Source organism: Taudactylus pleione, unplaced genomic scaffold, assembly GCF_031769625.1.
Source record: "Taudactylus pleione unplaced genomic scaffold, aTauple2 ptg000717l, whole genome shotgun sequence".
In the NCBI taxonomy this organism is placed as follows: Eukaryota; Metazoa; Chordata; class Amphibia; order Anura; family Myobatrachidae; genus Taudactylus; species Taudactylus pleione.
Window position 1 is genome coordinate 976,679 of NW_028285119.1, and position 19,287 is coordinate 995,965.

Here is a 19,287-nt window from a genome sequence, read left to right on the forward strand (position 1 = left end):
TTGTAAGAACTTAGAGGTCCGAGACGGTTGTTTAGAGTCAGGTATGTATTAATATGACAGAGAGTTTTATTCTCTTAATTCAATCATCCCATTTACTTCTCAACATAAATAGTATATTTTATTCATGCAGAGCAGTTACGTGATTTCTGATAGGATTTCTGATGTGAATACAAAGGTTACTGATCTCAGTTCATATCGATTGGGATTATATATTGGTCAAAAATTATGCTATTTCATCCTGCATATGGGCACAATATTATCCTTTCATTTAAATGCAGTCTAGCTAAATAACACCAATCCTGTTCCCATCTGCTCAATTTTAATAAAGGCTGTTAAACACTGTTTATTGGCGTATTTCATATATCACAGGACTTTACAGACACAGCAGGCTTCCCCACCAATGCGCGTTTTGCTACTAGAGCTTTAACAAGGCAACCCGATCTGAGGAAATTTACATACTTTTAAAAGGGCGACATCCAATCAGCACATGCCGCGTCATAAGAGGTGTGTTTGTTTGATATTCTGTTCCTTGAACAGAATCCTGTGATATATGAAACTCTAAGTCTAATGTATTAATAGCCGGCTGTTTAGCCACATGGTATATGTGTGTCTAGAGGTCACTGACCATGATTGTCGGAGGGGAGCTTGTGATGTTCATAGGTTTTGTGGCACATAATCCAATAAGCGCCATATGTTAACAGCCAGCTGCCTTGCCATATGATATAAACGCAAATTTCTGGCAAGCATAGAGAGGTCTGATACTAAAGGGGCCTATCCATTTGCCGACTTTCTGCACGATGCAACCAAAACCAGGAGGTTTGGTCGTATTATGTAGAAAGTCTGCAAGTGGGTAGCCGGCAAGGACCAGTGATGCGTGTGCACGCTGGGCCCTTGCCGACCCCGACTATCGAACATGCCCGTCAACCAGACGACAGTCGTCAGGTTCGGCATGTTAATAGATAGGGAGGTTGAGCTCCTGCACTGAAGACATTCAGTGAACTTCTTTCAGTGCGGTGCCCGTACCTCAGCGACATGAAAGTCTGAACGCTGGACGTTCACACTTTCATGTCGTTAGATGGATAGGCCCCTTATCCGAGACTGTCGGAACACTGAAGTTAGTAGTGACAGTCTGTAAACACGGCAGCTAAAAAAGGATACATAACGATATAAATGTAAAACATTCAGAAGGTTACAATTCCTTGTAACAAACTGGAAACATTATACTTGTGGCTATTGGAACTTATGATGCAAATTATATGCATGCTGATTACAAAATACACACAAAAACCATTACCAATAAAAGGAATTTAACAGCCTTTATTAAAATTGAGCAGATGGGAACAGGATTGGTGTTATTTAGCTAGACTACATTTAAATGAAAGGATAATATTGTGCCCATATGCAGGATGAAATAGCATAATTTTTGACCAATATATAATCCCAATCGATATGAACTGAGATCAGTAACCTCTGTATTCACATCAGAAATCACTTAACTGCTTTGCATGAATAAAATATACTATTTATGTTGAGTAGTAAATGGGATGATTGAATTACTGTAAGAGAATAAAACTCTGTCATATTAATAAATACCTGACTCTAAACAACCATCTCAGACATATAAGTGGATTTAGCAGAGGGGATTAAACCGAGTTTTGAAACTCTAGAAATAACAAACTGAAGAATGACATCCTGGACCTCAATATAACTATTCTGGTCCACATGCAAGTGGACTAAATAAGAGGGTATCAAACCAGGATAGTTGTACTATTTATATGAAGAGAGATTAAATAGATCCCCTAGCACAAAAAATATATATATCTGTGCATAAAATCTATATAGAATTATATTAAATAACAACTGTGGAGCACTCTAAAAACACACAGCATATTGTTTGATTATTCTTTCAACATAAATTATATATATATATATATATATATATATATATATATATAATACATTCTAATTAAATTTGAAACAACAGGAATAAAACACACAGCGGGAAGTTCCAGTTTTATAACACACATTTCTATTCTTTTCACTCTATCATTACCATTTTATATTTAGCTATTTATGTATACAGATTATTTTAATACTAAAAAATAAAGGTTATATTTTAGTTAATAAGCTTGTGGGCCGAATATAGACTCCTTTTATCTTTTTTTACTATGGGCTAATGAATGTAAATGTGGTCATATTCCATAGTTGATACTAAAGAGTTATAAGTTTTTCAGTAAGTATATCAGTAGTATTCTGATTAAGGGCTTCACAAATAGATGTGCGCTTGATCTTTGGAATGCTTTTGAAATTGTTCATAGTACTGTATAATGTAATACATTAGAGAAAATATTTAAGGAAGTTGTTTCTGACAGTGATGGGAAATAAAATTGTACCTTTTTATGTTTTAAAGCTCATACAACACCGAAAACTGGTAAAAAAGAGCTGTGTATTTTAAAACTGGTAAGTAATTTCCTCAAATAAAAATATGTAATATGGTCATTTAAAATAGAAGTTTTAATTAAAAGAAAATATATTAGTAAGGAAGCAAGTACTAAATGTGTAATAATGGTTCAGACTGATATTAATGCTCTGAGTGGTAGTTATTGTGTCTTCATATTTGGGGATCCACAGGTTGCTTCTAGTAACATCTACAGCCCTTGTTTTTTGTAATTAAAATATGAATCAGTAAAATGAGAAACATAACTTTTGTCACTATTGAGATACAATCCACACAGTGGTGTACAATAATAACTTGGCCATGTATAACATGATGACATAAACAATTTGCTGAACTCTTAAAGGTGTGTATCCACTAGAAGACTGTAAAACTAATGCACAATTATGACATTGTAATCGTGCAGTCGTTTCACAGTCTGTGCTGTGCCTACACGTAACGATCAATCGTTCAGTGCAGGCACCCTCCCTCATCCCCGAACATGGCCAATCTGTCGTTATCGGCAGATTCACCAGCTTGTTCGGGCGATGATAGATGTCAAAATGACCAGTGGGAGCGCGCTTCGCTGGTCGTTTTCGACATTTTCAAGACAGATTTGTGAACGATTAATGAACAATAATGATATTGTTATCGTTCAATCGCTCATTTTAATAGGGTAGTGGATACCTGCTTTTAGGTAACAGACAAAACATATTTGGCCCAATGCTTAGTTGGATGCTTATATGTCAAAAAATTAAGCATCAACAAATTGCACATAAAACAGTGTGCTTGTAGGCATACAGCTGTATCCACATACTGTACACCTATCTTCCAATCATGCCATTGACCCCATTTGGCAAGTCACAGACTTTGTAGCTTAGACATGACAGAGGTCCAATACAAGTGACCTGCGCCATGTCTCGGACCACACATCTTTATGCTTAATCTGGTACTTTATACCACTTCCTATGCAACAAAAATGCTAATTCTAAGTACCTAGTAAAGTATAAGCAACTTTGTATGAGACTAAGACGCAAAATTCAGGAAAAAGTACGCAAAAGCGGGAATTTGTTACCCATGGTGCAGCATCTAGGTCCCACCAGGTGTGTCACACCATAAGGCCCAAAAAGAATAGGTGTATGAAGACACATCTGTTTGCTAAGCCAGAAGTAAAGCATGATGCATCATCTCTGTAACAAGCATATACGTCAGACACATCACCTCACCCTGAATACACAGGTTTGTCCAGCATATATTAAGCCCCATTCTAACAGACATATGTCAGTCACTTTACCTCACCCTGAATACAGTGTGTCTAGTGTATAGTACGTCCATGTCTAACAGGACAGGCACACGTTAGACACAGCCACCTCACCCAGAATACACAGGTGTGTCTAGTGTATAGTACTACCATATCGAACAGGACAGTCACACGTGTTAGACAAAACCACCTCACCCAGAATACACAGGTGTGTCTAATGTATAGTACTACCATATCGAACAGGACAGGCACACGTGTTAGACAAAGCCACCTCACCCAGAATACACAGGTGTGTCTAATGTATAGTACTACCATATCGAACAGGACAGGCACACGTGTTAGACAAAGCCACCTCACCCAGAATACACAGGTGTGTCTAGTGTATAGTACTACCATATCGAACAGGACAGGCACACGTGTTAGACAAAGCCACCTCACCCAGAATACACAGGTGTGTCCAGTGTATAGTACTACCATATCGAACAGGACAGGCACACGTGTTAGACAAAGCCACCTCACCCAGAATACACAGGTGTGTCTAGTGTATAGTACTACCATATCAAACAGGACAGGCACACGTGTTAGACAAAGCCACCTCACCCAGAATACACAGGTGTGTCTAATGTATAGTACTACCATATCGAACAGGACAGTCACACGTGTTAGACAAAGCCACCTCACCCAGAATACACAGGTGTGTCTAATGTATAGTACTACCATATTGAACAGGACAGGCACACGTGTTAGACAAAGCCACCTCACCCAGAATACACAGGTGTGTCTAGTGTAGAGTATGTCCAACAAGCATATGTCTGATGCGTCCCCTTAACTCATTGAGGATATTTTAAAAGCTTTATCAAAGAGAAATAAAATGGAGAGAATTAAAGTACCAACCAATTAGCTCCTGTCATTTTTCAAAGACAGGGACCTCGTGCCGCTATAGCTCTTAGCAATAACACAGATATACAGTATATTAACATGTCGTCTGCCAGAGTGGCGGAGAGAAAACTCCCCCATCCGGCAATCCATGCGGTCTTGCGCATAAGCCTGTTTAGTATGCCCACTTGTGAATGCCATTAGCAGATTTTTATTTGCAACATGATTCTCACTATAAAAATTGTAATTACAATGTTTTGTGACAGCCCCATTTGTAAATATTAAGGGGAGAATCCTATTAGACCAATATTTTTTGGGGCCAATAAAACGGTATTGTAAAGCTTTATTGCCTTTGGGCAATCAATTAGATCCCATCTTATTAGCCCGAAAAAATATCTGTTTTCTGGCAAACACAAATAGGATCCGTGAGAAGTTCTCCGATCCTTTGTATTAACGTTGGCGCCGACCTGAGAACAGATAGTTATCGGGCATTTTTTTCCGGAGCCTTCTTAGCTCCTAAAAAGAAATGCCTGATAAGCAGGGGCGCCGAGAGGGGGGAAATTGTTGGAAGGGCCCGGGTCCGCTGCACCCTCCCCCCCTCTTCCCAGCAGCCTCTCCCTTACCTGTCAGCAGCCCAGCACAAGCTGCTGTGTGCTAAGCTGCAATGGGACCAGGGAGACTGCTGCCGCTGAGTAGTCTCCCAACGTCTCCTCTCCCTGTGTGGGGGAGTCATCACCCTGATCGCACCCCCTCCTCAGCCCGCATGGGACTGCTAATACTTGTTGTTGTTTTTTTCTAAGGTGGGAGTGGTCACGTCTCCTTGATTAGGCCACGCCCCCTGACGTCAAGTTCGGGATTTAATTAGCCCGGGGTATCAAGTAGCCGGCGGTAAAGTACCACGGCTAATTGAATTCCTACCTAAATATCTAATGGCATTGACTGTTAACACCTTATTAGGTATATGTATTGTGTACAGGTTGAGTCTCCCATATCCAAAATGCTTGGGACCAGGGGTATTTTGGATATCGGAATATTCCGTATTTTGGAATATTTGCATAATATAAAGAAATATCTTGGGTATGGGACCCATATCTAAACACATAATGCATTTATGTGTTATATACACCTTATACACACAGCCTACAGGTCTTTTATACAATATTTTTAATAATTTTGAGCATCAAAAAAAGTTTGTGTACAAACATGAAATTAATTTATGTTTCATATACACCTTATACACACAGCCTGAAAGTTATGTTATACTGTATTTTAATGATTTTGTGCTTTAAAAAAAAGTTTGTGTACATTGAACCATCAGAAAGCAAAGGTTTCACTATCTCAGTCATACTAAAAATATTCCGTAATTCGGAATATTCCGTATTTCGGAATATTTGGATATGGGAGACTCAACCTGTACTGTCACTACACAACTACTTGAACAGGGGAGTAACTACAAGTGTATCTGCATGCAAAATGCTACATTATAGTGGCAGCGGCTGTGACACTGTAACGTAGCATATCGCATGCAGATACACCCGCAGTTGTACACAGAATATAGGCATGCCGCATATCATTTTAATCAACAGAAGCTGATTGTGCATCATATTTGCATCGCTTTGCAAATAAGACATTTAAAGGTAAAAAGTTGCACAAAAAGACACTCTGTGCTACTGAGTCATGCCACAGCATGGCGCGACTAGAAGGGTTGTTTAACACGCAAGGAAGTAAGATGGGTAAGTAGTCAGCAAGCCGGTGGTTGAAATGCCGACCGCCGCCTTCCCGACTGTGAAATCCCGGCATGGGACTAATGATAGGCGTCTAAATACCGACTCCTATCATTAGCCCCATGTCAAAATCCCGACGCCCGGCATACCGATCGTAGGTAAGCCGGTCGTTGAGAGCGGATAGCCGCGGGGGGGGGGGAGGATTAGGTTTAGGGTCTCCCGGGGGGGACTTAGGGTTAGGCTAGGGGAAGGGATTAGGATTAGGCGCCCCCCAGCAGGGTTAGGTTTAGGGAGCGGGGGGTTAGGTTTAGGCACCCTTGCGGGGAGCTTAGGGTTAGGCAGCCCTAAGGGAGGGTTAGAGATAGTTTACTTGCCTCCTCTGTCGGGATCTTCATCTGCTAACCTTCCGGCATCTGTATTTCATCCGCCGCGCTGACATCTGGCGGTATAACATGCCGATTCCGTAAGATGTATGTGGACACATTTGTATATTACTTGGGCACTAGTCTAGATTGTCATGAATGGAGTAAAGCAGCACTACAGATGTGTCCTCATGCACCATTGGCCATAGCAGTCACACCAAACAGCCCTTCTTGGCACGACAGGTCCTGTGAAAATGTGTCTTAGTTGCAACCTAACAAGACTGCACTGGTTAATTTTATATGCAACACTATGAAACTGTATAGGAAGTTCTACGTTGCGGCCTCGGCTCGTTTTCACACCAAGTTCCGTTGTGCTTCATCTGCGACTTTGTGCATATTTAAAACAAATTCCTGTGAGGTTAAAGTTGTAGCCCGGTGTCTCTAGTACAGATTGAGTGATGCGTCTGTATTGCGCATAAGATGCAAATTTAAAGAAACAGTCGCTACAGTACACCGCGGCTCACTCGCAAAAGGCGACTTGAGGCTAGGTATATGGAGACACATCTGTATATGCTTTTTGCAGTTTAAATCCCATTAAATCTGCATACAGTGAATTATAGCTTGGGAACACGGACCCTTAGAAAGCAGCCCTGTGCATATTATCACATTGCTCCATGCATTGAATACTACTGTCATGGAAATATCTGCGTAAACCTCTATTATTCAATGCAGATATAGTGTTCACTCTAGCTCCGGCGTGAGGCAGGGCGCCGGAGCTAGAGAGGGCACGTTCGCGCGCGACCGAGAAGGGGGCATGGTCATCGAAAAGGGGGCGTGTCTATAAGACGCGTCACCTTTTCGTCACTCTTGGGGGCGTGCCCGGCACTTACGGGCACTCCGGGCAGCCCCCAAGCCCTGTCGACAGGGAGAATAGATGCCGGGCGCATGCGCCCGGCGTCTATTCTCCGGCGGTGACCGGGTCACCACACATTTCTTCACCCGCGGGACACTGCGACCCGCGGGTGAAGACTGCTCCCGCAGGCTGTTAGGGCAGGGCGCTTATTGCCCTCCTTCTGGAGGGCAGGGCGCTTTTTGCCTTCAAGAAGGAGGGCAGGGCGCCGTGCCCCGCTAGAACAGCCTAGCGGGAACGCTACAGATAGTTTGATGACATCTTTCCCACATTAAAATTGTAATCCATGGGTAGTAAAATCTGAAATCTGTTTATGTATAAATGTAACTAGTCAATAGGAACATTACAGAATATTCTTTGGGTTTTTTTTTGGTTTTTTTTGTAGGGTGCATTTTTAATCTTTTCTTCTTCAGGTTCCATAGGGGATCCAGAGGGATACCATGGGGCGTGTGTGGTTGGAGAGATCCGGGCACCAAACAGTCAAAGCTTTAGCTCCCAGGATGCATCGGTCCTCCTCCACATATACCCCACCCCCAGCCGCAGGCAGACAGTTTTATGTTTGGTGTTGGCAGGATCGGTCGCACCTTTAGACAGGGGGACTACTTCGGCAGCCGCAAGCTTTATTTTTAGGAGTTCTTTTATTTTATTGTTTTCAAAACAAGCAGCGAGCCGTCCTGATGAGAGCCTGCGCTAATGCTCCATCTACCCCTACTGGTGCTGCAACACCAGTGAGTGGTCTGTTGATTGAGGCGGGAGCCAGTGGGGCTTGGCTAGCCACTCCACTGAATCCCAGGGCTGCAGCCGGACAAACTGGGAAGACAGGTAAGGCGATTCCCTGCTCGCGGGGAATCTCGTGTTTATGCAGTTCTTATCTCTGGTTATGGAGACCAGCCGGAGGATGCTGTAGTGGGGCGTCTAGGTTCGTCCACACCCCAACTAGACCACCGGGGCAGTCAAGTCTGGCGTTATGGACCGTATGAGGCCAGCAGCACCCGGCGGTTGATACAGCAGTGGGGTGGTAAGCTCTCCCCCGGCAGCCCCGCCCCCAGCCCAGAGCGCGATCCCTCACAAGAGGTTTCCCGCCTCTGAGCTGCTAATCCTCTTCACCCTCCTCCCTATGTGAGATGCTCAGAGATTTTCTGAAGCTACAGATCTCAGGAGATTCGGGTCCAGTCTCCACGTATACCTCTTCCTGGAGCCAGGTTATACAGCGCTAAAATCCTACCAGCCCTTTTAGGCTTGAGTAGTTGATTCAGTGCCCATTATAAGTATATTTACAGTATATGCATTGTATGTGACTTGTGCTAGCTCTGCTGTTGTGATATACTATCTTAAAACTTTCTGACTGTCAGTTATATCTATCCCTGCTGCTCTTGTTTACCCTCAACTACCAGGCATGTAGGGGTTGATTATTACTCCACATTTACCTGTATTTGTGAAGGGTGTCGCACTGCATAACTAGCCATACGTTGATTGTGTGCTGCTGGCTGGTTAGTACTATGTCTTCTAAGGGTAAACAGGAGCCTGCGGCCCCTGTGCTGGTTTCTTGCAGACCCTGTTCAGCGGGCTTGTCCTCTCAGGATTCCGTGCAGGACGGTCTGTGTGCTATTTGTTATTTACCACCTCTGCAGTCCACTATACCAGCCCCTGTCCAGGAGCCACCTTTGGTTGATCTCCTTATCCCAGTTTATGACGCAGCTAGTGGACCGCTTATCAGCTCCTACGCTGCCTCTCACCGTGGGGTACCCACAGCTATTGCAGCCTACTATGTTGGTACACAGACCGTTAGCCACCAAAGCACATAGGCGGACTGTATCATCCTCCCAGTCCACCCAGCTTTCGTATTCTGACGTATCATTTGAGGACCAGTAAGAAGAGAATACCCGCACAGAGATATACAAATAACAAATAAATTAAAAATATTCATATAGTCCTTCCCTATACACTCCAGATATATCACATATGTGTGATGTAATATAACCAAAAATAAGAAATGATTAGTGGGAGGTGCACCCAGGAATAGTATAGAAATTTGTAACAAGACAAGTCGGAGGAAAGATATTCCTATATGGGGCACTCATGGACTAAAATCATATTATATGACAGTAATTTGTCAATCAGTAGAAAATATTGGCAATCCACAAAAACAGAATTCATTTAAAACATAACCTTTATTGTATTATCCTAAAATGGGCAGCAGCGAAATATAAATCATAATAAACAATATGTGCATTAATGTGATTATTGAAAATAAATGTAAATATGAAAAATAATAAAATAATATATATTAAAAACAGTTGTGATGACTACTCAAATGGACCGTGTCTCATTTGTCTCTCAAAAGAATTATATGTATGTAACAGGTCACGGTCGCGAAATATCGATTTCCACAGGTGCTTGACTAATAATCTCCTCATGAAATGAGATGAAAATCTCTATTTCTCTAGTCCATGAGTGCCCCATATAGAAATATCTTTCCTCTGACTTGTCTTGTATCATTTGAGGAGACAGATGATGCACAAGGTTCTCTCTCCGGATCGCACTTGGGCGTGGAGAACCCTCATTAAACAGTGGATGTCCCTTCTTTAGTGAGGGCCGTTAAATCATCCTAAATATATAGTTTATACATCAAAAGGTGGTTAAGGCTGAATTCCCTCAATCAGACCAGCTCACTGAGCTCATGCGGGAAGCTTGGGGTACTCCTGGCAAACTGTTCCAGGTCCCAAAAAGACTAGTCTTTTTACCCTCTCCCTAGTAGTGAGTGTACTAAGTGGGAAGTCCCTCCTACTGTTGATTTGCATGTGGCGCCCTTAGTCAGAAGCTCTACGCTGCCTTTACCGTCTACATCCTCCCTTAAGGATGCCATGTATAGAATAAGTCAGTCTACTCTCTTTCTGTCGCTATCACTAGGCCGGCTATGGCCGCAGCCTGGGTGGCTAAGGCTATCGAAGGATGGACAGAGGCACTGGAAGAGAGCCTGCCATCTGACGCTACCAGGGAACAACTGGCCTACATATCCTATATTCAGGATGCGGCCTCTTATTTGGGAGAAGCTGCTTTGGATACTGGACTCCTTGCCTCCAAGGCATCTGCGACCTCGGTAGTCGCCCGCCAGGATCCTTTGGCTACGGTCCTGGAAGGCGGACACGGGATCCAAGAAGGCACTCAAATTCTTATCCTTCTCCTTATCCTTCTCTGGAGTCAGGTTGTTCAGCGCAAAATTGGAAAAAATCATGGCTACCGTGGCAGCCTCAAAATCTACCTTTCTGCCATCAGAAGTTGCCCCTAAGCTTAGGCCGTCCTCTTCTAGGTCCTTTCACTCCCAGGGTAATGCAAGAGGACAGTCCTTTTCCAGGCAGTGTAGTTCTCATAAGACCACCAAGTCGTGATTCAAGCTGTTTTGTGCAGCCAGATGTCCAGCTCCCAAGTCTGATGACAAACCCTCCACCTGATGGGGCGGGCCTCCTCCTGGGGGACAACAGATGCCTGGGTCTCGAGAAGAGGTCTCTCCAGGGTATGCTCACCTTCCTGAGGCGTCCTCCCCAGCAATTTTTTTGTACAGGGCTCCCATCAGACCCAGTCAAGGCCCTGGCCCTCCAGGAAACCATTCACTCCCTGCTGCGATCAGATGTGATAGTACTGGTTCCTTCAATTATGAATCTCAAATCCCTCAACAAATGTATCCGTGTGCCCAAGTTCCGCATGAAAACTCTGCTGTCAATTATCCTGCCATTGGAGCCTAGGGATTTCATGGTTTCTCTGGACATTCAGGATGCATACCTGCATGTGCCTGTTAATCCAACCCACCAACAGTTTCTACGGTTTGCTGTTCTGCAGCAACATTACCAGTTCCGGGAGTCAGTATCCTGCCATACCTAGACGACCTCTTAATCTTGGCACATAACCGGTTGGGTTACAACGCCATCTCCAGCTGACCGTGGACTGCATGCAAACACACGGCTGGCTCATCAATTGGAAAAGTCCTCCCTATATCCGACACAGCAGATGGTACCTCTGGGGGCAATCCTGGATTCTCGAATAACAAAGAATCTTTCTTTCAGCGGACCAAATTTTGGCACTACACTTGCGTGTGCGCAACTTGCTCCACAATCTGAGGGTATCCATTCACTCAGCAATGCAGGTCCTGGGGTACCTGGTATCCATCTTCAATATGGTGGAATATGCCCAGTTCCACTCCAGGCCCCTTCAGCAACTGATTCTCTCCCAGTAGAACGGGCAGTATCATCTGATCTGGTCCCAGACGATCCTCCTCTCCGATGGTTCATGTTTTCCTCTCATGGTGGCTACAGACGTTCCATCTGGACAAGGGTCGCCACCTTCTGGATTCCAAATTGGGAACTTCTCACTATAGATGCCAGCCTTCGCGGTTGGGGTGCGGTAACCGGTCATCAAACCTTTCAGAGACGGTGGATAACCCAGAAAAGTCGCCTGCCCATAAACATTCTGGAGCTGTGAGCAGTGTACAGAGCACTCACTCGGTCGCAAGACCTTTTCCGGGGCAGGCCGGTCCAAATCCAGTCCGACAATGTGACTGTGGTAGCCTACCTCAACCATCAAGGTGGCACGCAAAGTCAGTCAGTCATGTGGGAAGTGGCAAACATCCTGGTCTGGGACGAATGTCATCTCCCGGCAATCTCGGCAGTGTTCATTCCCGGAGTCCTCAATTGGGAAGCGGACTTTCTAATGCGTCAAGACATACACCCAGAGAGTGGGCTCTCAACACGGATGTCTTTCAACTCCTGGTGGACAAATGGGGCCTGCCAGACGTAGACCTCCTGGCCTCACTTCGCAACCGCAAGGTCCCCAGATACAGGTCCAGGACCAGAGAACCCTCAGCTGCCTTCGTGGACACTCTGGCAGTGATGTGGGACTTCAATCTCGTCTACCTCTTTCCTCCGATCTCCCTCCTCCCGAGGGTTCTCAAAAAGTTCAAGCAAGAGGGCGGCATGGTGATATTAATAGCCCCAGCCTGGCCCAGGCGATATTGGTTCACCGACTTACGGAGTCTCTCCATTGACACTTCTTTTCCACCTCCTCTACGGCAGTATCTACTAGCACAGTGTCCTTACCTGCACCCGGACCTACCTCATCTGTCTTTGACGGCGTGGCTCTTGAGTCATCCCTATTAGGTACCAAGGGTTTCTCTTGCTCTGTAGTCCAGATGATGCTCAGGGCACGTAAGCCTTCATCAGCCCACATCTATTAAAGAGTTTGGCACTCTTACTTTCAATGCTGCTCCCCCAGAGCCTATGACCCTACAGTTTTTAGGGTCTCCCGGGTGATTGCCTTTCTCCAGGCGGGGATAGACCTTGGCCTCCGCCTGGCCTCCCTTAGAGTTCAGGTTTCTGCTCTGTCAATCTGGTTCGAGTGAAGGATCGCTCCCCTGCCTGATGATAGAACTTTCCTTCAGGGTGTTCTCCATCTTCAACCTCCTTTTGTCCCTTTGTGGGATTTGTCATTGGTTTTCAGGGCTCTACAGGCTCCTCCGTTTGAACCTCTGGACTCCGTAGACCTCAAGTGGCTAACAGCGAAGACGCTTTTTCTCCTTGCTATCTCCTCTGCCCGCAGGGTATCTGCTGGCTAGCTAACAATAGACTCCGCATGACAGTCTCTCAGGCCTACACGCAAGCTGATCTTCTTGTTCCAAATAGGGTTACAGCACATTCTACTCTGTCTGTAAGACAATCGTGGGCGATTTGACATGGCGCTTCTGCTGAACAACTGTGCAAGGCGGCCACGTGGTCTTCTGTCCACACCTTTCTCAGGTTCTACGCCTTTGACACCTTTGCCTCTCAGGATGCTTCCCTTGGGCGTCGGATTCTCTTTTCTGCTCAGGAGCATCCCCACCCTTAGAGGAAACTGCTATGGGACATCCCCATGGTATCCCTGTGGATCCCCTATGGACTCTGAAGAAGAAATTAAGAGTTACGGTAGACTTACCTTTTGTTAACTCTATTTCTTTGAAGACCATAGGATCCACAGGTCGCCCACCCTGACGCACCTGGCCTCATTGGGTATTTTTTCTCTTGATCACCAATTCCTTCATTTTCTTGGAGAGTGTTTCTTGAGTGTACTGTTCTTCCTTCTCTTTCATGCTCCTGCCTTGGGCTTGTTTACAAATCTGTCTGCCTGTGGCTGGGGGCGGGGTATATGTGGAGGAGTAATGGTGCATCCTGGGAGCTAAAGTTTTGACTGTTTGGTGACCGGATCTCTCCAACCACACACACCCCATGGTATCCCTGTGGATCCTATGAACTTTGAAGAAATAGATTTAAGAAAGTTAAGCCTACCATAACTCTTAATTTCTTCCTTTTTATATTCTTCTATAGGATAGCAAAGATGGAAAGATTTATAATGAACAAAACTTCTTCCAAAGAGCAGCTAAAAAAATCACAGGTATATAGAAATGTTTTCTTTTAAATACATCAATTGTGTTTGAATAATAATTGTATTCTACAAAACCATATATTGTATTAATAATCATGCTAAACAAAGACTGTTTCATGTTTTTAAATATGTAAAGTAGTACAGTGCCTCTGTTCTGGCCACTTGATGCCCTGTTTCAATGTGCTTGATTACCGGTGTCACTAGCTTGGCTGGACAGGTAAAGTTGGTCCATGCTTCGTCATGTACACACACTTCAGGAGGTACTGAGGCATATTCTACAGCTGTTTTCAGAAGATTCTCAAAGTAAAGATACAAGTATCTGGAGTCCTTCCTTCTAAACATAGGGGGGTAATCAATATGTGAGCGAAAAGTCCGTGCTGGAGGTTTTACGGGGATAAAGTATCGGGTGCGCGCCCGCTTTATCCCCGTATTCAATTTGAAAGCTGAGAAAACGGGACCCGGCGGAAAGGTAAGTATCGGGAAAAATTCTCGAATTTTCGGGAAAGCATCCAGGGACCCCCGTAATGATGTCCTGACATGGGTGATCATTATGGGTACCCCCGTTTTGGCCTGCGGAAAGTAAGTATGGTTTTTAAATAGCCGCCGCAGGTGTTTTTTTCCGACCGCGAAGAAGGGGTGAAGAAGAGCACTTAGGTTTTTAAAAAAAAAAAAAAAAAGCTAGGTGTGTCAAATTTGGGGTACATGAACATGGGTGTAAGCATATTTTTAAATCCCGAAGGTGCATTTTTAATATTCTTTAAAAATGCACCTGCCGCTACCACCCACATTCTTTAAAACATCTGCCGCATACTTGGGAACCCCTCCAGAATTTATTTTGTTAGTTCTTTAAATTTGTTCCCCATATTTTTATTTTTTTACCCCAAAATTCAACACATTTTTTTGGGGGTGTCCCTAATTTTTTTTTTCAACTTTTTTTTTACACAGTTAATTTTTAAGGACCATTCCCAGGGGTGCAGGCTATTTTTTTATGCCTGCACCCCTAAACTCCAATTCTGCACTTTTTTTTCGCCTGCTAAAGGCTGGCGAAAAGTTATCCCCGTTTTTTTACATTGACTTTTCGCACCGGCAGAAAGTCAATGTAATTGAATACGGGGATAATGATAATAGGCGAAAATTACGTCATTGGCAGGTTTTCGCCTCAAATTGAATATGGCCCTTAGAGTTGTTGCCTGGTTCCACCTCTCAGTTAATCACATACAGGACACATAAATGTTAAAATCAACAAACATGAAAACAAAACATATCTGTGTATAACCTAACATTGTGCCTGGTTTGGAGTGCATAAACACATATATATTTGTTGAACCACTGTATATATGTGCACCTATGTAGGGAGTAAGGATACTGGATTTCTACCTCTATACGCACCTACCTATACCTTCTAAAACCTGCCTATAAACCTCTAATATTGACACTATTTACGTACGCAGTCATACAGTAAAATAAAGACTTTAGATTTTGAACATGTGTTTCCAAAGCACAAAGTATTATTCAAGTAAAGTACAGTCAGTTACACGCTGTGATCTAAGTACAATTTAGCGCAAAGAATTATACAGACCCAAGATACAGTCATACATACGCACGTGCTCTGGACCAGATACCGGCATCAGCAAGAAACCTCCGTCAATCAGCAAGAAGACTCCAGACTGGGGTCATGACACACACCTTTATACCCTTACAGAAATAGACAACACAATAGAGAAGTTTGTTGCTGATCCCATTGGTTCCCCATCGCGGTGCGTATGTTACAGGGCATTTAACAGGTTGATTCAAATGGACACAGAACTGCCTCTAACAGCTTGCTGCCTCCGTTTCCCCACCTCATGCAAATCTTGGCTGTTGGTTTTACAATGTACATTCTGGTGCTTTAAGTCTCTACGGTCCATAAGTTGCGAATGCATGTTGCGATCTCCACACCGATGATACCGGGAAGCTGTTGAGAGAGTGCAGATCAATACCAAACATGGCTTACTTATCACGTATTAAACCTTAGATACCAAAATAGTCTTTATTTCACAGCATTTGTAATAAATGAATAAAACTTGGAACTTTTACTTTATAGCTATGGAACCTTTTGTGTAAGTGTGCATTATGTAAGTATTAGGGATATGGGAAAAGACGCTAGTTAACTTCGGGCAGATGCGTGCGCACTAAGCTAATGAATAGCGTTTTCATACTGGGCCTTATGCATTTGCTAATATGCGACATTTTAACAGTTCAACTGTGTGTATTAATGTGTGTATGAGGTATGGAAAAAAGATGCGATCGCTTAATGCTAATAATAGCATCGCCATATGTACTTAAGTGTGAGTTTAGCTAAAGGGGCCATTCGCAAATGGTGTCTTGCCGATCTCATTTCCAAAATGGTGTCTTGCGGCCATTCGCAAGATAGCGTCGTTTCGATCTTATTTTGAGCTGATCTTGTCTCAGCCAATTATCCAGCTTCGACAGGAGGCTATGTGGTAGTGTAACTATTATTTGCATCGAAATCTTAAGCTGCATATCCACTACGCGATGTTACTGAGCGATTGCATGATTACGACATCGTAATCATGCAATCGCTCAGTAATCGTGCACAAATCGGACACTATTATGTCAGAAACGGCCAGCGATGCGTCCATCTACTGAACATGCAGGTCATTCTGCCGATAACGACAGATTGCCCATGTTCAGAGATGACTGATGTGCCTACACTGAACGATCAGTCGTTCAGTGTAGGCACTGGAGGGGGAAGGGGAACAACTGTACAATTACGATGTCGTAATCGTACTGTCGTGCCGGTATCTGCTAGTGGATATGCGGCTTTAATCTTTCAATCAATTTTAAATTACTTTTTTTTTTTTTTTTTTAAATTGAGTATTTTATTTTTTTTTTATTGGGGTTTTCACAAAACCATCACTCAATACAAACAGTAACAATAATAATTGCATATTTCAGTAAAAAACATATAAATCATTGTATCAAATAAGGGTATATTTACACCGTAATATGGTACAGAAATATTCAGTATTTTAAATCACCCTCACATGTCTTCAAATTTTAAACATCATCTCGACTTTATAAAAATGTTACATATATTATAAACATATCCAATTGGTACCACTCAGTCCTAAACACAAAATATTCTAATACAATATCACAGTTAGGACATCTATTCCACCATATTATTTAATACACACACCCATATCCTACGGTAGACAAAACCTACTTTTATAATTTGAAAAAACTGTATCTTATATATTGTGTATATATCTATAAAAAAAAATAATAATAATAAAAGAGAGAAGAGGGGCTTCTCCCAAGCCTGCAGTAAATCATACTATCATTTAAACAACAAATGGCCATTACACTTCAGGGAGAGCATAACTGGACCTGTACCAACTACCCCAAATACGGTCATATTTAAATTCAGCCTTTCAAGTTAAATACAGATATTTCTCTTGTCTGGCAGTGGTGCGAACCAGCGCCAGCCAAGCACGGAAGTCCGGACCCTGAGAGGCCAACCAATTGCGAGCTATACTGACTTTAGCTAAAGTACACAAGTTGATAACCAACTGCCTTTCATATTTATCAAGAGTGGTATCGTCCAGAACACCCAAACAGCATACCAACGGGGTGAGGAGAGTGGCTTGAATCCCAATATTGGAAAGAACCTGTATAACCCTGCGCCAAAATGTCTGAACTGTGGGACACTCCCAGAGTAAGTGCCAGAATGTACCAACAGCCATCCGTCATCTTGGACAAACATTCGAAGCAAGGCCCCCAAATTTCACCAGCCTAGTTGGAGTTAGATATACTCTATGCAAGATACATAGCTGGATTTGCTGGAATCTCATGGAGGCAGTGGAGATTCGGGGAATACTCAAAGCCATATCCCAGTCTTTGTCATCTATTAAGCCCACATCTGCCTCCCATTTTCCTTTAAGATCAAGTAGCCTGGATTCATGTTGAAAAGACGACAGGTATAAATAAATAAAAGACAAAAGACCTACGGGGACCCAATGAAGTGAGTACTGTCTTGATGGGAAAAGGCTGAATATCAGGCGGACTAGCACCAAACTGAACACTGAGGGCATGCCACAGTTGCAGATATCTGTAAGGAAAACTCGGTAAGGAAAACTCCTCCTGTAATTGAATAAAGGATTTAAGTGTAGAGCCGTCATATAACTGACCCAGTGAGTTAATACCTTTGGTGCCCCACACTTGTCTAACCTCAAGTGAACTCAATTCAGATAATGCCCTGGAATTCCATAAGGGTACATCAGGATCCAGTCCAGAAGAGTGCGTGATATTAATGGTAGCCCGCCAGACCTTGACAGCCTGTATTAGTATCTGGGGAAGAGGTTTATTAACCCTGTCACTCAACAAGGCCTGTAAGGGTGTGTGACCAGGGGAGGCCTGAGACACCAACAGTGAGTGTATTGTATTAGGGGAGTTATCTTGAAGCCATTCTCTCACATACCTTAGTTGTGTCGTGTAATAGTGTAGTCGAAAATTAGGGAGCGCTAACTCACTGGCAGACTTAGGTCTCATCAGTATTTTAAGTCTAACTCGAGGTCGTCTATTCACCCATATCAAGGAAGATAGCATGTTGTCCAGTTTACGGAATGCTGAGGCTGGAATAAACACTGGGGACTGTTGAAGTATATACACTATCTTAGGTTGTACTATCATCTTTATTAGGTTTATCCTGCCTGTAACCGTGAGGAGCAGCTTACTCCAAATTTTAATTTTGACTTTTAGGTAGTCAAATAGTGAATCCAGATTGAGCCTTATAAAGTCAAGCGGGGAGTTTGTAATGTAGACGCCCAAATATTTAAATTGGGATACCCATCGCAGGGGAAGAGGTATGGGAGGAAGTACAGGTGGTAGTCCTCTAAGAGGAAGGATATAGGATTTATTCCAGTTAATTTTTAACCTAGAGTAAACACCAAATATATTAATAACCTGTAAAACTATAGGCATAGCCTCTATATAATTGGTTAAAAATAACAGTAGATCATCGGCGTATAAAGCCACAGTATCGTTTCTGGTGCCTATCTTAAGACCTACAATCTTAGGGTGTGACCTTAATACACAAGCAAAAAGGGACAGTGGGCAGCCCTGCCTCGTGCCCCTTTCTAATAAGAAAGGAGAGGAGATAAATCCATTGACAGAGATCCTAGCAACTGGCCTATAGTATAATAACTGAACCCACCGCAAATACACTGGTCCAAAACCCATACATTTCATGACCTCCCACAGGAACGGCCACTCCACAGAATCAAAATCCTTAGCTGCGTCCAAAGACA

The 19,287-nt window shown here is 43.3% G+C and overlaps 1 protein-coding gene across 2 annotated transcripts in view; it reads left to right on the forward strand.

Moving 5' to 3' along the window:
- VRK3 (VRK serine/threonine kinase 3) overlaps window positions 1-19,287 on the forward strand; it is a 165,257-nt gene that overhangs the window by 52,299 nt on the left and 93,671 nt on the right. For both annotated transcript variants that reach the window (XM_088456776.1, XM_088456775.1), the window contains 2 exons: window positions 2,411-2,460; window positions 13,918-13,984. In XM_088456776.1, coding sequence (XP_088312902.1) covers window positions 2,411-2,460; window positions 13,918-13,984 — 117 coding nt within the window. The remainder of the gene's footprint in view (window positions 1-2,410; window positions 2,461-13,917; window positions 13,985-19,287) is intronic.